This window comes from Artemia franciscana, chromosome 4, assembly GCF_032884065.1.
Source record: "Artemia franciscana chromosome 4, ASM3288406v1, whole genome shotgun sequence".
Taxonomy (NCBI): domain Eukaryota; kingdom Metazoa; phylum Arthropoda; class Branchiopoda; order Anostraca; family Artemiidae; genus Artemia; species Artemia franciscana.
Window position 1 is genome coordinate 13,104,680 of NC_088866.1, and position 27,235 is coordinate 13,131,914.

Genomic DNA, 27,235 nt, shown 5'->3' on the forward strand with positions numbered 1-27,235 from the left:
GGGAATGTATTTTTCAAATTTAAACAATTTTATTGTTTATTCATTTTTTTCAATGAAAATACCAAAAAGAGACATTTCTCAAGCAAAACATGAAAAGGTATTTTTGAAAATCAGGGGGGGGGTGCAACTGTCATAATTATAATGCCATATAATAAAGGAGTCAGACAATTACAGAACCATATTTATATTCTAGATCACTGGGCCTTGACATCAGTCTATTTTCTCATTTAGAAACACCTGACAACACTGTTTTCCTGAATATTCAGTATAGGATGAACCAGGTTATTACTGATCTAGCAAACTATATGACCTATGATGGCAAACTTGAATGTGGCAATGAAGAGGTGGCCAACGCTGTTCTACGGCTGCCCAATGAAAAGGTGCATCTTTATGTTACTGTATTGTATGTATGCAAAAATAGTTATCCATAAATCTAGAATAGAATACAAGTATGTATATTCCCTACAATACGTATAAGCCAAAATAAGCTAGTCAATACTGAACACTATCCAGTTAAATGATGCAAGGGGCTACTAAAATAGCAACACCAGAAATAAAAAGTACTGAGGGCTTTTCACTGTCTAGCTCATTAAAATGTGTTAAAAACGTTTAGCAATAAATCCAATGGTCAAATTGACGAATTAAATAATGATCGAATGACTCATTAAATGCAAAATGACGAACTAAATAATAATATTTACAAAATGTTTAGATATTTTATAAATATTTGAGTTCTATATATATGTATAAAATATAAATATAAAATTCAAATATTTTAGAAAATATTAAGTTTAGAATAAAATATGTAAGTTCCGCTTTATGTTTTGTCGAGTTTAATATGGAATTTTTATAGTCTATGATTTGAGAATTTTTACTCTCTTGGAAAGTATATTGTGGTAATTAGAACCCCAGGAAATGGTTTTTCTTATGGAGGAATGACAGGTCTGGACAGGCTAGTTTTTTTACGTATAGAGTTCATATGCAAACAGTATTGCAAAGACCATACCAAATAAATTGGCAAACATTTTCGGAAAAATGTTGAAACGTACTAATTTGCGTATTGGAGCTAATGATTAGTAATTACTTCCTGTGAATTGCTAAGTGTTCCTGGTGCTGATATTGATAATATTGTGTATTGTATTTCAGTGTTCTTAGCGGCCTTTTATTGCATAGGCCAGTGTGTTTTAGAGTCTAAAGGGATACTATGTTCAAATCATGTCCGGCGACAAGTTTTTCAACGTTAATGGGAGGAAATATTTTAATGGTGCTACTACAGATGTAATATTTTTAATATAAATAAAAGGTGAATCGCTGGGTGGAGTGGGAGAAAGACAAATAAGAAAAGAAACTGGGGACAACTAGTTAAAACGCACTTGAAGGTATATTGAGAAAGTATACTATCTTGGCGAAATTCTTTTTAAACGCACCAGAAAACTATTTATTTTATGAAGTAAGCTACGACATTTAAACTTAAATCACCAAGAAATTAACCAAGGGAATATGAAGGATGGAACCCTTGCAGTTTTCTCGCATATTATAATGGGGTTTTCACTTTACTGAAAACACAGACGATGTAAAAAATTGGTGTTAGAAATTTCATATTTGAACGTCAATTCCTGAGACAGCATGAAGGCTAGTATGTGGTTTTATCTACCTCCATTCCAATATTACTTGACGCTTAACTAGTCTAGAAAATAAATATTAATTAGTGTTTCATTCGTATTTGTAGCATCAAGTTGTTTTCAAAGAGTTGGATTTGAAAAAAAAATATTTAATTTTAAAAACTGATGCAGTTTGTTTTTACTTCTTATAATTCAACAAAAAATTCCAAAGCCTGCGACATCAAAAACGAAAAATTTTCTAATGAACTTGCCACTCCCATTACCACTCAGTCTGACGAAAAACACCAATAAAATCTCGAAAGATAAATATAAACAATAAAATAAAAGGTCAGAAAAATTAAGTTAACAGTCAAGGAAAAAAACAAAATACGACTTAAAATTACAAATCGAAAAATAAAATTACAATAAAATAACAAGATCTGGAAAATTAAGTTAACAAGTCGAGGAAAAAAAACAAATACGACTTAAAACTACAGTCTGGAAAATAAAATAACAATGTCCGGAAAGTTAAGTTAACAGTCGAGGAAAAAACAAAATACGACTTAAAATTACAGTCCTGAAAATAAAATAACAAGATCCGGAAAATTAAGTTAACAGTCGAGGAAAAAAACAAAATACGACTTAAAATTACAGTCCGGAAAATAAAATAACAATGAAATAACAAGGTCCGGAAAATTAAGTTAACAGTCGAGGAAGAAAACAAAATACGACTTAAAATACAGTCCGGAAAATAAAATAACAATAAAATACCAAGGTCCGGAAAACTAAGTTGACAGCCGAGGAAAAAACGAAATAAGACTTAAAATTACAGTAAGCTCACTTTCTATTCTCAGGCACGTAAACAGAAATTTACTAGAGAAGAAGAGTGGTCCTAGTTTGGAAGCACTGCTAAAAATAGGCACATTTGAAAAAAAATGGATGAAATAGACTCATCAGTATGTGAACGAGAGGAATAAGAAAAAGAGACTGGAGACAACTACTCAAAACACTAAGTTATATGGAAAAAGTATAACACCTTGACTAAATACTTTTTAGTTTTCTGTGCATTCAATTCAATAAAATTCTTCCAAAAAAATAATTCAGTGGAAACTTTAGAATCTTCAGGCAGGGAATCGAATTCGGGGCTATGGAAGGGAATAATGTCATTAAATAATCAAATATATACATATAAATCACGCAGGCCATTCATAACACAATGAATAGTAAGAAAACATAAACCAATGCTCCCATGAGCCTGCGAAAAATACCAATAAAAATAAAGAAATAATAAAGTCCGAAAAATCTAGTTAATTGCCAAGAAAAAAAAAAGTAAAAACAAAATGAAGCCCTTACAATTTTAATATTCTCACTTTTCATATTCTGGCACGGAAAAGAAATTTGCTGGAGAGATAGAGGGGAACTAGTTCCAAAACAATGCCAAAATATGCCTTAAGATGAAAAATAGATACAAGACAGTTACACCCCGCCCTGTCTCGTATGGGGGATGGAGTTGCGTACCTACATGATCGGGCTTCCCCTGATTAAATTCGTACATTTCTTTTGAAAGATCAGGTATGTCGGAATTTTCCACCGAAGCTAAATATATTGTGTTTGCATTAAAACTCAAAATCTGTTGCAGTGTGAGAAACCCTTTGGGGTGATATCCTATCTTTTTTCGCGGATAGTTTCTGTGTTTTTAATTTTGAGTCTCGTCATAATTCCTGTAGAAGAAAGGTAGTTTTTTTTATGAATCGGTAACCCCAATTTTGCTGTATTTTTACTTTCTTAGTTTCATGGTTGATATCTCAGAATGGTCCTTTGTTAGCTTTGCATTAGAGTTTCTAACGCATAAAAGAGTTTCTCTATCATCGTAAATAAAACAGCTGTTCAAACGCTTGATGGTGTTATTATCACACTAAGAAATATGCCAAGTATCGCCAAACCCTAGATGGTGCTGACAGTTTCTTGTCGACACTATCGCAAGTTTCCACTCTTATAAGTTACCCATACTCTTTGATTCCAGCCTTAATATATTTTTAGTCTTACCGGATGTCTTCTTATGTAGCTGAATGGATCTCAAATGCCTGTGATACTTCACTCTCATCCTCAGTAATAATGCTAGACACAGTTAAGGCACAGGCGTTAGAAACAAAGCCTTACGATGAAATTATAAATGTCGGTGAAAGCCAGATACTTTATTCACTTATTGATTATCTCATTAAGGTAAGATCTGTCTTTGTATCAAATTTTTTACTTTATATAATTTATTGCTTTATCTATTAATTTATATTATATTGTATACTGAAAATATGACTGAAAAAGTCCACTATCCAAAAATTCACTAATTTTTGAAACTCATGCGCTTCCTTTTATTCGCATAAACTTAATATTCTTCAAGTTTTTGGAATTCACTCCTCTACCTTAAGTAAGTTCTTGCGTAAGTTGCTTTAAGGGAGAAATTCTACTTTTATATGCACATTTGGTGTCATGCACTTTTATATGCAAATTCTACTTTTATATGCAGTATTCGGATAAAATTGGTATTACGGAGACATTTTTAAGTGATTTGGCATATTATAGACAATGGAACAAGCGAGTTTGAGGAAAAGGAGAAGATTGAGGCAGAAAATAGCTAAAAGTGAACCTTTGAATGTATAAATATTTCTTCATTTCCTTCTTTTATTGACTTGCTGAATGTTTGATTAAATATTAAACAACATAGACCCTGAAAAGCGATAATTTAAAATTAAACAACGTAGTGACAATTTAAAATTAAACGACAATTAAATATTACAACGTACACCCTAAAAAGTGACAATTTAAAATTAAACAGCGTAGTGACAATTAAAATTAAACAGCGATAAAATATTGAAAAACGTACACCTTTAAAAGCGACAATTTAAAATTAAACAATGTAGTGACAATTTAAAATTAAAGAACGATTCAATATTAAACAACGTAGACCCTCAAAAGTGATAATTAAAAGTGATAAAGAAAAAAAAATCTATGTTGCAAGCATTGGGTGCAGGAAATTCGTTATAGCGATAGAAAAATTCTTTAAGGTTTGATCTGGTCTTTCAAATTAGTATTCCTGCATAAGGTTTAGTCTTCTTCATTTGCTATTGTAGATTTAGGTAAAATGTATACTTGAGCACCTGTTTGTATCCATATCCATGTATCCATGGCAAGGATTCATAGTTATAACCAGTGCAGTTGATTCCAAACTAAAAAAATGTAATGCCCTCTTCTCTCACAGTTTCCAGCTCGTATCGTAATGCCATAACGCCGTATCTGATGTTAATGAAAATGAAATCAAGCATTAAAATAATCATCTTAATACATAAAGAACTTTCACTCAGCGAACTTTAAGTTCAAAGAACTTTAAGGTCAGCTAGAGTCGACCCGGCTCTTAATGAGTACCTGGAGAAATCTGGGGAAGGTAAACAGGAAGCTTGTGCGAAAGCACAGGATGGATGCCCCCTCCCCTTTGTACTTCCTGGCCGAAGGTCCTTGAAACGGAGATCAGCACCGCTGGTTTGGACCTTAAGGGTCTAGTGCCACATCCTTTACCCTTTTTTTTACCTTTACTCTAAGACATGGAAGTGGAAATGATTCGTTTGCAAGAAATATGCTAGTTTTCTCGTGTAAAAAGGTAAAATTTCAGTTTGAGGTTATTCTGTCTAATCCCAAACTTTGTGTGAAACAAATGGAAATAAACATAAATTAGGACCTAGGAAGGTGAGTATTTGGTATAATCGTGGTTTAAGGGCTTTTTTGCGATTCCAATAGTTGCGCCACGCGAGTGAATCTTTCAATAACGAATCTATATTCAAAATAACAATGGGTAGTGTTCCTTTCTTTTAAAAACAGAAGAACATAAAACGGGGCGGGACGTTTGAAACATGAAATAAAACAGGTAACAATGAAACCAGATGCCCTTTTTGCTACTGCTGTGTTTTTCCTAAAAAATAGAAAACTGTTTATTTCTTGTTCAGAACGTTTTATGCCCCCCCCCCTCCTCTATGCACACACAAAATCTATTTAAAACAAGTATTTGTGTATGTTTTATTTAATATGTGCCGCTTCTCAGTTCTCAGGCCAGACTGATTATTAATTAAAATCGAGATTAAAAATATGTTGATTTGGTTTAGAACTTGGGACTTAGGAACATTCTTCTCCCAAGGGTACTCGATGTTTTACAGTTGCACTGATTAGAGGGCAATACCTGACAGTGTCAAGAATTGAACGACAGAGATTATCAAGTTTTCAACTCTGGAGACTCGGAAATTCAATCACAAAAGTTGAGTTCTTATTACAGCACAGAGATTTTTTTTTTTAATTCTGGCTTCTTTACCTATAAAAAACGTTTGAATACATATATGCCTGACAGAGACAATGGTAAGCTTATCCCTTTACAGTGAATACCGATAGTAATTCAACTTCATTTTTTTTATGCTTGTTGGGACAAATACAGACACAATTATATATGTAAAAAAATATTCTATTTCAGCTTGTGAAGGCAGAAGTTTGGAAATACCTTTTCCAGCCCTAACTTGGGTTGTCATCTTATGAGTAACTAGTATTGATTTTTGCCTACTATTTTAATAGTATTGGTTATTACCGGGTTAAAACAGTTCTTTAAATTTTCGTTCAAATGGTATGACTTTTTTGATAAGATACGACCACCTCTGGGTCAAACAACACAAATATGTTGCGTATGAAAAATTCTAGGTTTTTTGTTTTAGCAGATGGTATATTCAGGGTTCTGAGACATGTTTGTTTTCATTGTACAGCCTAAGGCTTATCAATATTAATTTTTTAGAGCTAAAACTATGCAAATTCTCATTTTCTAATGGCTTTCAATTTTGAAACTAGCGAATTTTGTATATTTATAACCAGTTTGAAATTAGATTATCTTGATGTATGTATTTTAGCCAAAATGTCGTCGTTTTTATTGCTTTCGGTGTGAATTAACAAAGACCGTTCTTTACCCATAGTTTGTCACTACTAAGTGTTTTTATAAAAAGTAATGGAACTTAAGTGAGGTTCATTTAGTTGCCCCCCCCCCCAATCTGATTTAGTATTCATATAGCTATATATCGAGAAGGGTAATAGTCCCTGAAAAAGGGCGCGTCTTAAATATCTCTGGGGAGAAAAGGGCTTTGAAATATCGTAAATGAACTTTTTGGCGATCATTCTAGCATTTTTAAAGGGGAGTTCTTTGGCCAGTTTTTTTTTTTTTTTTTTTTTTTTTTTTAGAATTTTTTTGTATTCACTTTCAGTTGAAGATAAGTGGAATAAGTAAAAACTTCACCACAAGGACAAATGATAACAATGACTTACAAATTAAATTTTCAAATAGCGACGTTAAAACTCAATGAGCTTTAGTTTGAAAAAGTTTTAAAAAGCAGCAGCGTGAGAAGAGATACATATCTTACAGAAGAGAGAAGAGATGCATACATCACGTGAGAAGATATATTTCAGAAAAGATAAATCACCTAGTAAAAAAAAAGAATATCAAATGCGAAAACAATTCTTTGTTTTGTTGTTGCTCTTTTTTAGAGTTTTGGTTCCTGTTGGGTCGAGTTGCTTACAGTTCATTAAATTATTTTTTTTAATAGCCCTTTATTTTATGGGATTTGAGGGTTTCAGTCAAAATTCATCTGAATGCAGAAGCGTTTCAATCTGATGCAATGAAACTTGTCATTTTGATTTATGAAGTCTAGCATGTTTAAGATGCGTCCATAATAGTATGACGATGAACTTTTAAAACTAGTTCCGGATTCAAAAAAAAATAATAAAAAATTAGATATAAGAATATTCGACACTTCGAATATTTTGGCACATGCTCTTATTTTACCTTGTGTTCCTTGTTTCAGTGTGGTTTGTCCCAAAAAGATATAGGAGTAATTGCTCCCTACCAAGGTCAAGTTAAGTACGTTCGACGGTTTTTGGCTTCGAAACAACTATCGCTAATTGAGGTGAATACTGTTGACCAGTACCAGGGAAGAGATAAGGAAGTTATCCTGTATTCGTGCTGCAAGACAAGTCCCATTGACGAATCGGTAAGATATTTCTGTTATTGAAAGAAAAGAATAAAATTGTGCAGTTTAAATATCAAGTCGGCAAATTAATTTGACATTTCGTCACTGTCACGTGCAAAGGTCTTACGTGACAGTTTCTCATTTCTGAGAAAATTGCCAAAAACTGTTTTGTAAGCTGTTCTGAAAGTAAGCATCAGCTTTGCAATTCCGATCAGGATGATCAAAGCGTGATTGAACACATTGTTTTTCTGATCATCCCTTTAATAAAAACTTAGAAAATAGTTTCTGACAATTATCTAAGAATTGTTAGAACATCAGATATGACCCTGAAAGCGTGACGATTTAAAGTTAAACAAATTGCCTAATTGATTTTCCACTGTCAGCGGAGATAAATTGGTCCTTGTTTTTTATAATTGCACAGTATTTTCTCGCCTGATTGGTTGATTCTCCTCCAGTAAAGCTTGAATCAGTAAGAATCCTTCCTGACGTCATATTTTGTAATGATTCTTCTCCAGTAAAGCTTGAATCAGTAAAAATCCTTCCTGACGTCATTTTTTGTAATGATTCTTCTCCGACAAAGTTTGAATCAGTAAAAATCCTTCCTGACGTCATATTTTGTAAGGATTAGCCTAAGAAACAGTCTCAAATTATGATTTCCTGTAGAAAAGGTTGATTGTAAAAGAGTCTGTTAGATAAATAAAAGTTTAAGTTCACCATTTGACATCAGAGCTAGTAAAAAATGGTCGAAGGTTCTAAAAAATGAAAACAATTCCGTCGAGGATTATTAGAGAAAAAGCTTGTCAGATGACAGACATAAAAAGAAGAATAATGTCGAAACGCTCACTTTTTTATGAGGACAAAATGGAAAAATACCTTGGACATTCTTCCCCGTCCCCCAAACAAATCTTCAGTCTCCTTCTCCTCTCCGAAAGCATTTTATTTTTTACTACACTCCCAAGATGTGGGATAGAATGGACTGACATGAAACTACGTGTAAAATTATCCTCGTTTGAAAAGAACTATTTAGAGAAAAGAACTATTTAGGGATTTAGAAACACAGTTACAGAAAGGGAGAGCAAATCTTCGCATCATTATTATTTGAGGGAGTGCGGAATGTCTGAGAACTTCACTAAATGTCATGAGTTGCAAGGTATTCCCTCCCCAGGAAAATTTTTCCTCCGCAGAAAACTCCCTCTGGAAATCCCTCCGCAGGAAATTCTCCCTGGATAATTTCGGATATTCATTAGAAGGGAAATTGAAGGTTCTAATCACCTGTTTAAGTCAGAGGCAACGCTGTTGCGTTGCCTATAGTAAATGTATTATTGTTTATTAATTTTTCCCAAAGGCACTTCATATGGAAGGGGTGGTTGTATTAACTTCGGAGAGAGCTCATTGAATTGCAAATTAAAATTTCTAGTGCTCTTTCTAAGAGTAATGACTGTTTGGAGGCAAACTAGACCACCTCCCACCATCCATGCCGTTTTCCCCCCAAAGCATCTGCTCAAAATTTTGAAATAACCATTCTGTACAAAATAGTCCAAGGGTTAAATAACCATACTTCCGGGTTGGCAACCCCATTCCAGTCCCTCGAACCAAGGTTGTAAATTATGCAAATGACCCATTGTTAAGATATGAGGTTCTTATGAGAAAGTTAGTCGCATAAAATTTGGTGGGGGGCTCATTTAATTGAAAATCGAAATTTCTAGTGTCTTATCAAGATTCAAAAATAATTGGAAGGCAACCATACTCCCCCGTCATGCCCTTTTCCCACCAAATGAATCTGATCGAAATTTTTGAGATAGCCATTCTGCTCAAAATAGATAGCCCTCCCCTTTCCGCAGCCCCGATGTAAGGACTGTAAGTTATGCAAGCTGCTCACTGTTAACATATAAGTTTTTTTTATGAAGAAAAGAGGGCTGGTTTGATCCTGGATCTTCAAAAAAGCTTAGAACCTTAAAGTGAAACTTTAAATGTTGAGAGTGATGCCAAACACAATTAAAACACACTTCGTCTTTGCTGATGGTGAAAAGAGAATATCAGCAATATCTAGGCAACGGCAGATGGTGTTAGGTTGAAACTTTCAATGTATTTTCAAGGGGAATTGAAGAGAGATTGTAGGGCAACTAGTCTCCCTCCCTCCTCCGTGCCCTCTCCACTTAATAGTGGTCAAAATTTTCTAATTTGTATTTTATTCAAACCAGTCATAAGGTCTAATAACTATGGCTCTAGGAATGCCATCCCCCCCACAGCCCCAGGGCAAGTAGTGTAAATTATGCCCTGTAGGCTTCACCATTAGGAAAAGGGATTTTTTTTTTAGTCTGGGTGCATCCGAATATGCCGAGGGTATTAAGGTGGAACTTCGGAGAATTTTTAAGGATATCTTACAATAAATCTAATGTGTTATGTGCATCCAGCTTGTCACAAATGTTGATCTGCAATATATTAAAAATGGGAGAGGGTATTAAGTTGGAACTTTCAGCTCATATTTGGAGGGATGTTTTAAAGTTGTTGGAAGGCTTCCAGTTTCCCTCCCATGCCCTCTTTAGCCGCCTTCTCTCAATAAACATTGTAAGAATTTTGAAATTGCCATTTTGTTCAAAATAGTCTTAAGGTCAAATAAATATGGCATGTAGGCATAACACCCACAGTTTTGGAGAGGAATACCGAACACAACCAAATACATAGTGAGTCCATGCTAGTTATCAAAAAGGTACATCAGCAGTATTTAAGGAACGGCTAAGGGTACGAAGTTAAAACTTACACATTGAGCCTTTAGATAGATACAGAATATATTCTAAGGAAGGGGCGAGGGGGGAGGTAGAAATTGATGTATAATCCCTCTTTATTTCTAGGAGTATTTCGGGTCTACGCTGCTATTGTAAAAGTAAGTTGTAACAGTGAACTCCAAAATGAGCAGAATTTATTCCATATAAGAGAGGGCTGCTCTTTCCTCATGCCTAACCTCTCCTGCTTGGTCGTAAAAACTTCGGAGGATGCTCATTCAATCGGAAATTAGAGTTCTGGTCCTTATTTTCTAATCGAAAGTGATTGGAGGCCAAGAAGTCTCTGTCTTAGAACCGTTTTCGATATTTGGTCCTTTTTTATATATAGAAAGTAATCACACCTCCATAATCCTTCTTTGGTAAAAAATGCATAGTTCCAAACATTTTTATATGAGATCTTCAAGCCTTTACAATAGGGCTCTCTGATTCTTTTGTTGGTAGGGGGGGAGCAGATGCCTGAAAGTGTGCATTTTAATGCCAATACATCTCATTGAGCCTTCATGTACAGACAAAATTTGTTCTAAGGAGGGGGGGGATGGAGGTAAAAATTGAAATATTTTGGTCTATGCTGTCATTATGAAAGTAAAAAGTAACATTTAACCCCAAAATTAGCAGAATTTATTCCACATAGGAAGGGGCTATCCCTTCCTCATCACTAACCTTCTCCTCATGGTCGCAGACACTTCGGGAAACTCTCATACGATCGAAAATTGAGAGTTCTAGTCCCTTCTTTGTGAGTCATAAGTTATTGGAGACAAACCAGCCCTTGTCCTAAAACAGTTTTTGATATAAGATCCTTTTGTTATCCCTTAGGACATGTGATCGACATTTAAGGCACCTATTTTGTACTTTCTCTGTGGCTGCTCACGTTTGCGTGTGGGGGAATTTTCCAAAGAGGGGGGGACGTCGGGTCCCATGTTCTTAATGATATGTCGCCTGGATGGAAGTTCGGTTGCCACTGAAAATTATTCCAGTTTGAGGGTTAGCAGTGCGTGAATGTAGGATCAAATGTTCTCCTGTATGTAAAGGCACCTGATATACTATATTTCGAGTGTTTCCGCCCGAAACACTAACGGTGCACCTCGTTCTTCCGCTGGTTTTGAGTTGCTATACCCCGTATGATACTCTTGTTGATCTTTATACACGGGTCACGTTTTCTGTAGGGTATTTAGCAAAAGGTCAGAAAAACAACGTGTTCAGGGTTGAAATGCTTAGCTCAGACATTAACCGGTGTGATTCTATTCACTATATACAAATGAAGTCACATTATTAACCTTCATATTGTCAGTTTTCTTTGTTTATTTCCTTAGGAGCGAGACCGGGGAATTATTTCTGTAAACATATTTTTAAGAACTGTTTTTGGCTCCGTTGTAAAATCCTAAATTTTCGGTACCATTTTTGCCTAGCAATATACAATCCAGTGAACAAACAAAATAGTTAGCTACAAATTTTGATGATATCTACGTCTCGTCCTCTTGGAAAAACAATCTTTGGTGTTTTCACCTTTCTTTATACATTTAATACTTCGTAAATTAACTGCAAAACATTGAAGTATTTAAAACCAAGAACGTGCACTAACGGCAATCAAATGTGCGGATAACCAACCGTTTAAATAAAACTCCTATTTTTTATAGATTGCCTTATTTGTTGCCATAGAACCTAATAAAAATGGTAATGCAAATAAAATCCAGAGCACAAATTCAATATTATATCAAAATGGCTGTCCCAACTCATCAGTAGACTTACTAACTCAGAAATTAGTTAACTAAATCCAGGGAGGTAGTAGTAGTAGTATTAATTTATTAACCAAAAGGAATAACACAGACAAAATCAATCGGTAGCACACCAAAAGCGTTGCTTGCGAGGGTGTGTTACTAACAAAAAAGAACAAAAAATAGAAAAGAAAAAAAAAAGCAAAAAAAAACAACAAAAAAACAATGAGTTAATCTAAAATGAGCAGAAAGGTGAAACCGTGTACCGAGAAAAAAAAATATATAAATAATTCATACACAATCAAACAACATAATATCATGATCCCGAAGCAAAAAAAAAGAAAAGAAAAAAAAAACAAAAAAAAACAATAAACAATTATTTCCAATATTAAATCAATCAGTCTCAATCTAGTTCAAAGGTATACCTACCAAGAAACCCCACACGCAGCACGGCTTTAAATTGATTAATGGGCAATTCTTTGATACTTGGAACAAGCTTATTCCATAGCCTAGCCCCTCTATAAATAATTAAAAAAGCAGTCCTACTTGAAACTAGGCGAGGAACATCAATATCTCCACTTGTTCGAGTTCTGTTATCATGAATATTAGATCTATCTCGAAAAATTCCTGTAAAACATTCTGGAACGCACCCATAATGGTACTTATACATAAAAACCAGTGTATAAAAATCACGCAATCCGGCTGCAGGCATTATGTTTATCATACTGTACATTGACCTGATCGAATCCCGGTTCCCTATTCCACAAAGTGATCTAATGGCATTAATCTGCAGTACGCGGATTGGGCGAAGTATTGAGGTGAATGTCCCAAGCCATACAGACGAGCAATACAAAATATACGGATGAATCAGAGAAAAATATAATAACCGTATAACATTTGAAGGAAATAAATGTTTTAGTTAATTTGCTATATGGCAGTAGGGCAGGTGCCCCTCCCAGACCTCGGTTTGACTTAAACTGAAAACAATGTGTTTTATTATGTTTCAATGAAGCATGTTTTTATGAATTTGAGTTTAAAAAAAAGACATCAAAAGTCGTTTTTTCATTCTGCATAATTAGCCTATTCCGTAGTTTGCACGAAATGAACCGGAGAGCGAAATTAAACTATGACTTTTTTTTAGCGTTCTTTTTCTCATCCTCTTTAAGAGAAAACGGTTTTTTTTACATTTCATCTTAGCTTGTGATATAGATTCACTTTTTGAGCTTTTAAGATTCTTTTTGATGTCGAAATTAAAAAGATTCAAAATATTTAGTTGCGTTTTTCTCGGATTGAGTTTTCGAGCTGTAGAACAACTTTGCTCTCGGGTTGCCATAAATAGGCCTAACAACGTGTGTATTTAACTCGTTTTAATGGTCGCAATCGTCAATATGCTTACTTGGTATTTTGAAACCTTAGAAAATTAAGTGGACATTAAGTTTACTTCTCACTCAATTGGACTATCTGTCTTGGCTTTTACTACAGTTAGCCATGACTTGATGCCCACAATTATTCCATTTTAATTCAAATGGCTTCTTATTAAAAAAGAAAAACTTTTTATTTTTGCGAAAAGTTTCCTGTCCTCATAAAGTTTTGTCTATAGCTATTGAGGATTTTAGCAACAAATTTAGTATAAGCATTTACAGTTGTATTTCAAATAATAATATATAATTTGAATTGGGTATTTAAGTTGTCTTATCGTAGTAAATCGATGAGACACAAAATGCTCAATAATGAAAAAGATTGATCGCCGCTTTATTCTGTTACGAAAGATTAGCCCTGAGATTTGAATTTTCCTACCTTAACTTTATGTTGAATGGTTGTATATGCAAAGACATCTCCTGGGGGGGGGGGGAAGGTTAATCGGCTCAGCTATCGCGGGTACTGTAGCTGAGCGGGCGCCGCGACTGGAGCATCGTTCACTTTGGTCAATTATTTTTATTTTGAATAAGCTTATTTCGCTTATATTTGAATCTGGAGAGGGTGCTGTAATTAAATTTCCTCTGGCACAACCAACCCTAGGAACAGCTCTGTGTACATGTGAACAGTCTGAGAAGGGGCTTCGTTCCTAGGTTTACATCTGAAAGCTCAGAATTTTATTATTTTCTCGCAATAATATATATTTGTCACGTTATTCCGTTGTTTTTTGTGTTCTTCTTCGAATTTGGTGCACTTCACAAATACGTCTCTATGAGCCTAAATTAGACGCTCACTTTGAATTATATCTATAAATCAAGGTAGCATACAGGGAGGGTTCCAGGGTTTGAACTCTCCTTCCTCCTTCTCGACGTTTTTGTCCGACTCTTAAATCGCAATAAAATGCATATTACCAAATTTTTTATCCGGTTTTTAAAGTTTGTTTTGATTTTATTATTTCCTACCTTTAATGCGTAACTCTTGAAAGAAGAAATAAATGATCGGACCCATCAGTCAAAAGAAGACGCTTTATTACCCATCCCTTTATTAAGAAAAATTGTATCCACTAGTTTTGCGCTCCGATCTCTTATCGTAGTGTGTACTGACCAATGCATAATGAGAAAAAAACAATTCAAAAGTTCCAATTTACTTTCAATTTTTAATATCAACTTTTCAGTCTTCCACTAAATCTGATGCGCTTTCCCCCCTCAGGCTTTTCCATAATCAATAATCCAAACTAGAAAGCTCCTCATTCGTCATTTCCAGCACTGGACGTCCAGTACCTACGGTAGCTTAGTGTCTAATAAAATTCGTTCTAATCGCCGACTACTAGCTAAATTGTATAACTCATATGCGCTTCAATTTCTTTTTTTTTACTTTGCATCTTTTTGGCGTACCATCTCGGCAATGGAACTAAAGTGACTCCGATGAATTTATTATCGGTATGCTAAATATCTCCTTGGTCTTCCACATTAGGCAAGTAATTCTTGGGCCAGTAGGAAACACGATATTATTGACCCTAATGCTGCCATAGGCAGATGTTTTGAAGTTCACAATAAAGAATTCAGTGGACATCCATGGTGTTCTTTTTTAAAACAGTAAATTTATCAAGTTTTTTGTAATAATTGTGTTTGTTTTTGTGTGTTGTGTAATTACTTGGTTTATGATTGTACTTTTGTGCTTATTTTATGAATTTTAATTTTTTTATTTATAATTTTTCGTTTTTCCCTTTTCTTTTTTTTCTTATGCTTCCTTTTTCTATTGCGTTCACAAAGGGTCATAAATAAATTAAACTCAATAATTAGTTCAGTTTCTTCCAGAATGTAGTCGTCAAAAAGGATGTTGTTTTATGCTTATTTAATTAAAAAATGAATTCCAAAAAAGTGAAGGGGTCAAGAAGTCAAAAAGTAAATTTTAATCCGCGAAACGAGCAAAACTAAAGTCATATTATAATTCAAACTTCAAATGTCTTGATTTACCTGAATACTTAGCCGTGGGTAAATTGAAAGTCGCATGAGAACTTTCCACGCCAAGACGTTTAGACAAAACGGACACCTTAGAGACAAAACTTTTTTAGCCTCCCTGCCTGTTTCTTATGTCAAAATTATGGTCTAAGAGGACAAAACGGACAACTTTAGACAAAACGGACAACTTGGAGACATAACGTTTTAGCCTCCTCCTCTGCCTTTCTCTTATGTCAAAATTCTGCTGTAAAAGGGTTTTTAAGTTTCAACTCAATCGCAAATTCATTCCCGACGTTTTGCAGACACCCTATTTTGATAGCCTGGCAACTTCTGATTTGGCTTGCTACTAATGTGAATATAATCTAAATCTCATAGGGGCTTTCAAGGCAAAAAACGTTTATCTGGATCGGGTAATTGTTAAGGTATTCTTCATAAGTATATTTCTGTTTAAAGAATTTATTCGTCTTTATACGTTTTATTCCATCTTGACACTAATTTCTTTTTTTTTCTCCTAAATGCAAGTAATAAAAAAATATTTTAAAGAAATAACTTAATTCATTAATTAATTAGTTAGTTGATTAACTAATTAATTTTAAAGTAATTTCTGTTTAAAGAATTTCTTTGTCTTTATACGTTTTATTCCATCTTGACACTAATTTCTTATTTTTTTTCTCCTAAATATAAGTAATTAAAAAAAATTTAAAGAAATTACTTAATTCATTAATTAATTAGTTATTTGATTAACTAATTAATTTTAAAGTAATTTCTGTTTAAAGAATTTCTTTGTCTTTATACGTTTTATTCCATCTTGACACAAATTTCCTATTTTTTTTTTCCTAAATACAAGTAATTAAAAAAAAATATTTTAAGGAAATTACTTAATTCATTAATTAATTAGTTAGTTGATTAACTAATTAATTTTAAAGTAATTTATGTTTAAAGAATTTCTTCGTCTTTATACGTTTTATTCCATCTTGACATTAATTTCTTATTTTTTCTCCTAAATACAAGTAATTTAAAAAAAAATATTAAAAAAAAAATACTTAATTAATTAATTAATTAGTTAGTTGATTAACTAATTAATTTTAAAGTAATTTCTGTTTAAAGAATTTCTTCGTCTTTATATGTTTCATTCCATCTTGACACTAATTTCTTATTTTTTTCTCCTAAATACAAGTAATTAAAAAAAAATATTTTAAAGAAATTACTTAATTCATTAATTAATTAGTTAGTTGATTAACTAATTAATTTTAAAATAATTTCTGTTTAAAGAATTTCTTTGTCTTTATACGTTTTATTCCATCTTGACACTAATTTCTTATGTTTTTCTTTATTAACTATACTTTTATTAAATAAATAAAATAACAAGTTTTTTTAACTGCAAGTTAGGAACGACACTAAAACTTAAAGCGAACAGAAATTATTTCGTATATGAAAGGGGTTGTCCCCTCCGCAACGCCTCGCTTTTTACTTTAAAGTTTGAGTCTTTCTCGCAGCTCTACTTTTTAAAACAGCAAAAAACTTTAGCTCAAAGAGCGAGGTGTTGCGGAGGGGATAACCCCTTTCATATACGGAATAATTTCTGTTCGTTTTAAGCTTTAGTGTCACTCCTTACTTGCAGTTAAAAAAAAACTTGTTTTTATTATTTAATTTCTGAAGGTTTTTGAATTAATGCATGGTTTGATTTTGGTTCACCGCCCATAAATAATTAAAACGAAATTTGCATAGTAATTTTTCTCGGCTAAATGGCTTTTTCATAGTTTTGATCAGAAGATTTTGATACAAAAAAGAGGGTGGGGGAGGAGGCCTAGTGGTCCTCTGGTTTTTGGTTTCTTAAAAAGGCAACTAGAACTTTTTATTGTTTTACGAACGTTTTATTAGTTATAAATATACGTAAGTTAAGAATTAACTTACGTAACGAACTTCTATATTTGTATATTTTTATTACGTATATGAGGGGGTTTGCCCCCTGGTCAATACCTCGCTCTTTACACTAAAGCTTGAATTTTGTCCTAATTCTTTAAGAATGACCCCGAATCCCAAAGGCCGTAGAATAAATAGTTGAAATTACTAAAAATACTTTAACGTGAAGAGCGAAGTATTGTAGAGGAAACCCCCTTATTTACGTAGTAATTTCTGTTCTTTCTAGGTTTTAATGCTGCTCCTTACTTCCAGCTGAATTTTTTTATTTATTTATTTTCTCATTGTTTTTCTTAAATAATGCTAGAAAATCCTGCAGCCTTTTCATGGACGTTCTCTTCCCTCATGATAAATTCCTCCATGGAAAGATCCTCCCATGTAACCCCCTCCCCCCTTCAACATGAAAAAGTCCCCTCGAAAACGTCTGTACACTTCCCAATAACCATTTCTATATGTAAACAATGGTCAAAGTTTGTAACTTGTAGCCCCTCCCCCAGGGACTGTGGGGGATTAAGTCGTCTCGAAAGATATAATTATTAGGTTTTTCGACTATGCTGAACTTTTGGGATCCGGATCAAAAAAGAATTTTGATCCGGTGACTTTGGGAAAAATGAGCGTGGGAGGGGGCCTAGGTGCCCTCCGATTTTTTTGACCACTTAAAAAGGGCACTAGAACTTTTGATTTCCATTAGAATGAGCCCTCTCGCGACATTGTAGGACAACTGGGTCGATACGATCATCCCTGGGGAAAAAAATTAAATACACACATCCGGGACCTGTCTTCTGGCAAAAAATGTAAAATTCCACATTTTGGTAGATAGGAGCTTGAAACTTCTACAGCAGAGTTCTCTGATACCCTGAATTTGATGGTGTGATTTTCGTTAAGATCCAATGACTTAGGGGGTTTCCCCCCTATTTTCTAAAATAAGGCAAATTTTCTCAGGCTCGTAACTTTCGATGGGTAAGACTAAACTTGATGAAACTTATATATTTAAAATCAGCATAAAAATCTAATTCTTTTGATGTAACTAATGGTATTAAAATTCTATTTTTTAGAGTTTCGGTTCCTATTGATCTGGGTCGCTCCTTACTACAGTTCGTTACCACGAACTGTTTGATTATAATGGGTTCCATAGTGTTTGATATTGAATCTTCCTACGTAGTTTTAAAGTTTTGCTCAATATGCGTCTCCGTCCTTATTTCTAAAACAGACCCCAAATGTGAACAATGGGTATTATGCTCAATTCTGAGTCCTTGCCAATCGGGCATGTGAATGTTATGGACATCGACAGCGAGATTTTGATTCCCGTTTGTCTCTGAATAATGCTTGCATTTTACTTCATTTATTTTTCTTCTTCTTTTTTGTTAGTATGGGTTTTTAGGGTAGTTAATACTTAAGACCAGGAGATAAGAATAAGTTTGGTTTTGAATAATTCGAAAATTTTCAATCATTGCAGCATGACCTTAGATTTTTTGCATCGCTAGTAGATTTTACAAGCGATTATGAAGCAAAGGAAAATTTTTAAAGAATAAGTTACATTGGATCATACACCTGATATACTGCGTTGGATTGCATACTCTAGGAGGGGCACAAAAAAAGTATTACGCCTATTTTTGGGTGTCACAAGTTGATACAACTTTTTTTGTCAAAATAATTCTTCCTCAATAAGGTTTTCTTGGCCTTGTCTCAATGTAACTCTAAAACTAACCAGAAAAACTCTACCTATTTATTACATAAAAGTCTATTTTAACTATAGATAGGCATAGTCTATCTATAGCACAGCCCATATAGACACCAGTTGCGCGGAATCATATCTTGTCCATTAAAGGATTTCAACACACATCTTTAGACTAGGCGTTAACCTCTGGCGCTCCCACAGCCAATCAGCGCGAAAAGATCTTGGCTCGATCGTCGATGTCGTGACGATAGCTATGTGTTGTTTTTGAAAAATGTTTGCGCAACTGGTGTCTATATAGGCTGTGATCTATAGTCTATCTATTGATTCGAAATTTGCATTCGGAAAAAAAAGAGTTTACTTTATTGGCCCTGTTTAACACAACATAGGGTATTTACTATCGGCCTTAGATTTCTCGTTTTTATCATTTGTTAAATTATGTATTTATTTTACTCATTTATATTGCTAAAGACGGATTTTATATATAAAAAGAAATATTTAATTAGTTTATTCTACACATGTTAGTCTATAAAATTCCTCATTAAGTTAGCTCTTTACTAATTGTCTAAACTTCAATAAGAGCCACGTTAGCGTGCCGGTTCTCTTCAGTTTTCTGTGGCATGTTTACGTCGAAATATGAATGTAAACTACAATACCTCAAATATCAACTTTGACACCTTTTTTGTTTTTTTATTTTATTTTAGGAGAGTCAGATCTTACAAGATGAACGTCGATTGAATGTAGCAGTGACGAGAGCGAAGCATAAGTTAATTATCGTAGGCCACGGAGTATGTCTTAGAAAATATATTCCCTTCTCCAAATTAATTGATTTCTTGGAAAGAAAGAAGAGTATATTTAGTTTGGAAATAGGTACGGATGGATTTACTGAACTTAGTGAGAAAATTTAATTTTTAGTTTTGTATCAGACGTATTTTGCATTTCTTCTACTTTTAAAATAAAATTGTCTTTATTTCATGATTTCATTCACTTTTTAAAAGAAAAATAATCCAGTGCTAATTCTTGAGTTATTTATATCTCGAACCAGATTCATTTTGCTATAAATAAAGATAATACTTACCGTCGAGTAATTAGAATCATTACCATCTTGACTTTCAACTTAGTTCTAATATTAATTAAATAAAAAAAAAAATTGTTTTTTAACTGACAGTAAGGAGCGACATTAAAACTTAAAACGAACAGAAATTTCCCCGTATATGAAAGGGGCTGCTCCTTCTTCAACGCCTTTGTCATTGCACTAAAGTTAGACTCTTTCTCTTCAACTCTACTTTTTAAAACAGTGAAAACTTTAGCATAAAGAGCAGGGCGTTGAAGAAGGAGCAGCCCCTTTCATATACGGGGTAATTTCTGTTCGCTTTAAGTTTTAATGTCGCTCCTTACTTTCAGTTAAAAAAACTTGTTTTTTTTTATTTAATTTCTGAATGTTTTTTAGTTAATTCGTGTTTTGATTTCGGCTCTCCGCAGATGAATAATTGAAGCGAAATTTGCATATTTATTTATTTGGCTAAATGGCTTTCCCATAGTTTTTATCGAATGATTTTGCGAAAAAAGGAGGGGAAGGAGGCCCAGTTCCTCTCCAATTTTTTGGGTACTTAAAAAGGCAACTAGAACTTTTAGTTTTTACGAACGTTTTCATTAGTAAAAGATATACGTAACTTACGAATTAGCTTACGTAACAAACTTCTATGTTCGTATGTTTGTATTACGTATATGAGAAGGTTCGCCCACTCGTCAATACCTCATCAATAACTCTTTGCATTAAAGCTTAAATTTTGTCCCCTGAATCACAAAGGCCGTAGAATAAATAGTTGAAATTACTAAAAATCCTTTAGCGTAAAGAGTGAGGTATTAGGAGGAGGTGAACCCCTTATATACGTAATATTTTTTGTTCGTTTTAAGTTTTAATGCTACTCCATACTTCCAGTTGAAAAAAACTTTTTCATATTTATTTTCTCATTTTTTTTTAAATAATGCTAGAAAATGCTGCGCCCCCTTTATGGAAATCTTCTTCCCCCATGGCAAATTCCTCCGTGGAAAATTTCCCCCACATAGCCCCGTCTTTTCAACCCCCCCCCCCCCACCCAACCAAAAAATCCCCCTGAAAACGTCTCTACATTTCCCAATAACCATTAATATATACAAACACTGGTCAAAATTTGCAACTTGCAGCCCCTCCCACGGGGACTGTGGGGGAGTAAGTCGCCCCAAAGACATAGTTATAAGGTTTTTCGACTATGCTGAATAAAATGACTATCTCAGAATTTTGATCCGACTACTTTGGGAAAAAAATGAGCGTGGGAGGGGGCCTAGATGCCCACCTATTTTTTTGGTCACTTAAAAAGGGCACTAGAACTTTTCATTTCCGTTCGAATGAGCCCTCTCGCAAAATTCTAGGACCACTGGGTCGATATGATCAACCCTGAAAAAAAAAAAAAAAAAAAAAAAAAGACACGCATCCGTGATTTGTCTTCTGGCAAAAAATACAAAATTCCATATTTTTGTAGATAGGATCTTGGAACTTGTACAATAGGGTTCTCTGATACGCTGAATCTGATGGTGTGATTTTCATTAAGATTCTATGACTCTTAGGGGGTGTTTCACCCTATTTTCTAAAATAGGGCAGATTTTCTCAGGCTCGTAACTTTTGATTGGTAAGACTAAACTTGATGAAACTTATATATTTAAAATCAGCATTAAAATGCGATTCTTTTGATGTAACTATTGGTATCAAAATTTCGTTTCTTAGAGTTTTGGTTACTATTGAGCCGGGTCGCTCCTTACTACAGTTCGTTACCACGAACTGTTTGATAGGATACTTTTTTTTTAACTATTACATTTGGCTCAATTGACTTAACAATATTGGAAACTGATGCCCAAAGAGAAGATTTTTGAAGCAATCTGTTTAATTTGTTGAAGCAAAACTTTGAATTGACTCCAATTGATTTTCTGTACATAAAAGATTAGTTTATAAGAATTTAATCCATATCAGATTAATGAAATTAGATTGACTGTTGGAAATATGGTATATAAAAGAAGAATCCAGAAGTTTAAGGGATTTTTGATTTTATAATGCAATGATGATCCGAGAAAGTTTTTTGAAATATATTGTTTCTTCATTAAAGTGCAAATACCCCTTTAGCCTTTACTTGGTTCAACCCCAACCTTTACTTATGGTAATTTCTGTCTGTTTTAAGTTTGACTTGATTATTTATCTAACTTCGGTTTTTTTTATCATTTATTTATTCGTAGCCACTTTGTTTCGTTTTAAATTTGAATCTGAGAAGAGAAGAGGTTCGCATCCAGCGCCGTTGGTTTTGTTGGGACGTCTTCGAGTTGATTCCCAGACATTATGTGTTGTGTACGATCCTGCAGACAAGCATGACTTCCTAAAGAAATTTGGCTATATCCAAAGAGTATGGGTAGCTTATAAAAGTGGAACAGTGTCAACAAAAACACTATCAATGGCATCTAGCGTTGGGTGACATTTGGCTTTTTTTATAGCCTTTTATCCGTTTTTCGTCAGAAACTGAGATCAGACACTTATTAGTACCATAATTTTACCAACGATCCTAATTAAATTCATTATCCTTATTATTATACTATGAAACAGTGCCAAGTATCGCCAAAACCTAGATGGTGCTGACAGTTTTTTTTTACACTAGTGCCAGTTCCCACTCTTATAAGTTAGCCATAATCTTTGGCCATATCGAAAAGATCAAACACATTGTGAGTCGCCAAAATGGGTTGCTAATTTATAATATTGATGAAAGTTCTGCAGCTTTAGCAGTGGATGTAATGCCTAGTAATAAGAGTATTCGGGCTAAGATTATTAAAAGCAAGCATACAGGCATTTTTAAAACGACATCGACACTAAATTTGTTCAAATTTGCGTGCTTGTTGAAATTGTAATTTGTGTGACACGTTTTGGAAGTCCAAGATTTCTACAGTTGAAATTTAAGACACAGGACGATCATGTTCATGCATTGAAGTTCAGAGTGAGGGATAGACTGTTGAATACTAGTATAGCACCTTTTTCTTTTTAGTCGCTCTGGCAATCAAAAAAGGTAATGCAGTGCCTCGATTGCCATATTTTCAGACATTAGACTGGGGAGTGTTCAAGCCCAACCAATTGCAGTAAAGTGCTAGCAATCATAGAATTAGCCAAGCTGACACAAAAGGTGAAAATTGTGGAAAACTCACCGGTTTAATAGTTTGATTTATGCAAAAGGGAAAAAGCAACATCAAATTCAATGCCAAAGAAAATACACGTCAGCTCCAGGAGTTGAAATTAAAATCTTGAACTTCAATGTCAGTATTTTACCGACATTTAAATCGTGCCCATGAAAAATTAGTTTCAATGGTACGGGTTTCCAAGTCACCTACTAGAAAATTAAGTTTCTATTTTACAATTCGTCTCAACGACCTCCTGTAACTATCAACGTTGGCCCAGTAACTATTTCCGCATCATTTTCTCTGAAATACTTAGCTGTCCTGTATGGTTCTACTTTTAAGGCTACTAAAACACTTGCTATCTTAGCGTTGATAGAAAAGATAAGAAACCGTTGCCAGTTAGAGTCTTTTTTTTTCTTTTCTTTATATATATATATATATATATATATATATATATATATATATATATATATATATATATATATATATATATATATATATATATATATAGAAAGAAAGGGTTCATTCATCAACAATAAACATAACAAAACCTGAAGCAAAGCTTGTTTAGGTAAATAATCACCCCACTAGGCCTATATATAAATCAACTTATTAAAGGTGACGACAATTAAACACCAAAAACAAAACAAGAAAAGACAAAAATCAAATAAAAAACCCTGTAGTACCTCCCATCATCAATCCATCAAACCAAAAAATCAAATAATTTGATTAACTTAATAAATAAAGAAACCAGAGAACTCATCACCCATCCTTCTCATAAACCCTGCAAACTTTGGAACTTGCTCGGGTTTGTTTCCTATACAATATTATGTGGTAAAGTATTCCAGGCACTGGGAAAAACATGGCGCATAGAAAACTTTGATCGTGTCGTAACTACTCTAGGATTCCTACACTGACTTGAACTCCTTATATTATTCTCGTGAATACTTGAAACCGGTAAAAAAAAAAGACCGCTGAAGCACTTTGGCAACAAATATATGTTCAACACGAATACACTAAGATTATAATCAAAAGTAAAAATAAAATAATTCAAAATAAAAAATCGCAACTAAGTAGACAACGCACTTAAAGTTCAAAGTTGAGCTGAACAGTTTCGTAGAGTTTATGGAGTCTGTCCACAAGTTAGTCTATTTTTGAAGAAACATAAAAAAAAATATATCTATTGAAAATGTAGCGGTTGCGAAGTTCAAAGTGGTAACTGGAAAATACATTTGCAAAAGAAGAAGAATACACAAATAAATTTCTCTTCCGCTAAGGTAGTGTGAAGAAACTCCATGGTGGGACAAGAAAGGAGACATGTGGGGTAACTAACGATATCGCTGCTTCCTGTTACATCTAGAGTAATTGAAAAGTTAATATATGAGCGAATTAGGAAGTTCGTTAAATCAAGGTCATTTTTTCTTTCTACTCAATTTGGCTTTTGGAAAGCGATGTCGACCGAGCAAGCTATTCTATTTTAGCGTCATTTTTTAATGATACGTTGGACTGTGGCCTGAAAGATGCGTCAGTATTCTTAGATATCAAGAAGGCCTTTGACTGCGTGGATAATGAAATATTGGTGAAAAGTTGGAAAATTGTGGTATTCGGTATAATTTATTGCAATTATTAAGTTCTTTTCTGAATAAACGGACCCAGTGCATAAAAATAAGGGATTTTAAATCCAGTGACAAAGTAAAAAATGTGGCTTTCCTCAAGGACCAGTTTTGGGCCCCCTATTGTTTTTTATCTATATAAATGATTTAAATAAGTGCCTGGTAAGCTGTGGTCTGTTAATTGGTGAAGTATCTAAGGTTAAGGCTATTTTTCCGAGCTTTGCAGATGATACCGACTATGCGATGGCTGCTAGGATAGAAAAGGAGCTGCTCAGCTTTAACAATCATGTCCGTCACATTTCTGCCAAGATTGCTTGTAGTATCGGAATGACAAGAAAACTTAAGGATATTTTCCCGTATAATATCCTAAGGACACTTTATTTCTCTTTTGTGAATACACAGCTAGTATACTATGTGGTCTTCTAAGTTCGTAGCTCATCTTCATCCATTGACAGTGCTACAAAATAAAGTGGTTAGAGTGCTGACAGATGTAGATAAAAGTTCTTCAGTGAGGTCCAGGTATGCTAAACTTAAGATATTGCCTGTTTTTGGTCTAGTGGAAATAATACCTGCATTCATGTTTAGTACAGAAGGTTTAAATACATCTTATCATTATTATCTTTTTATTACCCTAGTTCTGCAGGTTTTAGGTTTCAATAGTGCTTTTGCTTTTCTTGGAAACTCTTTTACGGCAAAGGTTTTTCAAAATAATTTCTGTTTGTTTTTAGTTGATACTAGTGTTAATTGATTGTAGGACAATTTTTAAAGTTATTTTTTTTACCCTGTCTGTTTAAGAGCTGAGATGTTGGATTACAATTTCAAATTTTAGACAAAATTTGGACATCCTATCAAATTTCAAAGCAGATTTTCAAGCAAACAAATCGTAATTATTGGTCTTCTATGGGGTTCAAGCGATCTTTACTCGCATATTTCACAAAACCTTGATCATAAACGTTTCTTCATCCCCAATTTTACTTAAAAAAAACTGTTTCATGTAGTTTTGTTGTTTCGTAGTTGTAAGTAGTATATTCAAAGAAAAACATACGTAGATCATTTGTAAAAAAATAATAAATTTTAGAAGTATCAAGCCGATGAAATTGTGCCTTACATCTCTGTCTAAATGTAATGAAAATGAATTAAGAATATAAAACTGTGGGAATAAGTTTCTGCTTTGTTTATTTATATAAGAAATGTCGTCTCAAGCTGATACTAGTAGATATAGGAATATAATTCAAAGAAAAGAAGAAGATTACCTTCAAGAATGTGGGACTAGATATGTAACTTCCTTGGGACATCAGGACTGAACTGGAGAATCCTTACACGTTAGTCACGGCCATATGCACTGGGCTGCCACAAGGTAATTTATAACTTAATTTTTCAATCAAGGTGTTCACGCGCTTCTGACAAATGCACTACTGTGGCTGGTTTTGTTTTTGTCAATTCTTTTTTTTATAGGTAGTTTTTTATCGTTTAACCTTAGATAAGACTAAAACAAAATCAGTAATTTTTTTACGATTCTCAAGTCACTAATATTCATTTTTGTTTGTCCAAAAGTGAAATATATCAACATTAGTTCTTTTATCTATTTAGTGTGGTTACTTATTTCCAAATGAAATGATTATTAGTGCCAGGGGCGTCGTTTGGAGGTAGGGGCAAGGGGGCAGTTACCCCTAATAATTTGGAGAGAAAAATTATTATATAGCCCATGCCTCTTGACCATCCAAATGTGGATCCCTCTTGACCCCCCCCCCCAAATAAAAACGCTAAAGCTACGCCCGCGACTAGTGTTACCAAAGCTCTAAAGTCCCCACAGCCCCCTTTTCCATGATTAAATATATCCCTTTGCTATCCATAAGCTTCTGTCAAGTTTTTTTGCTTTTTATGACTTATTGCACTTACTTTTTTTTCTACAATCGGATCCCAATCAAACAGTTCGTGGTAACGAACTGTAGTAAGGAGCGATCCGGCTCAATAGTAACCAAAACTCTAAAAAATTGAATTTTGATATCAATAGCTACATCAAAAGAATCGCATTTTAATGCTGATTTTAAATATATAAATTTCATCAAGTTTAGTCTTACCCATCAAAAGTTACGAGCCTGAGAAAATTTGCCTTATTTAGGAAAATAGGGGGAAACGCCCCCTAAAAGTCGTAGGATCTTAACGAAAATGACACCATCAGATTCAGCGTATCAGAGAACCCTACCGTAGAAGTTTCAAGCTCCTATCTATAAAAATGTGGAATTTTGAATTTTTTGCCAGAAGACAAATCACGGGTGCGTGTTTATTTGTTTGTTTTTTTTTTTTTTTTTTTTTTTTCCC

At 33.8% G+C, this 27,235-nt stretch overlaps 1 protein-coding gene across 1 annotated transcript in view; it reads left to right on the forward strand.

Annotated features, from left to right (window-relative positions):
- LOC136026016 (DNA replication ATP-dependent helicase/nuclease DNA2-like) overlaps window positions 1-20,087 on the forward strand; it is a 107,973-nt gene extending 87,886 nt beyond the window's left edge. Inside the window, exons 17-20 of the mRNA XM_065702166.1 lie at window positions 194-380; window positions 3,642-3,824; window positions 7,481-7,666; window positions 19,817-20,087. Coding sequence (XP_065558238.1) covers window positions 194-380; window positions 3,642-3,824; window positions 7,481-7,666; window positions 19,817-20,020 — 760 coding nt within the window. The 3' untranslated portion in view covers window positions 20,021-20,087. The remainder of the gene's footprint in view (window positions 1-193; window positions 381-3,641; window positions 3,825-7,480; window positions 7,667-19,816) is intronic.
- Window positions 20,088-27,235: the final 7,148 nt, after the last annotated feature.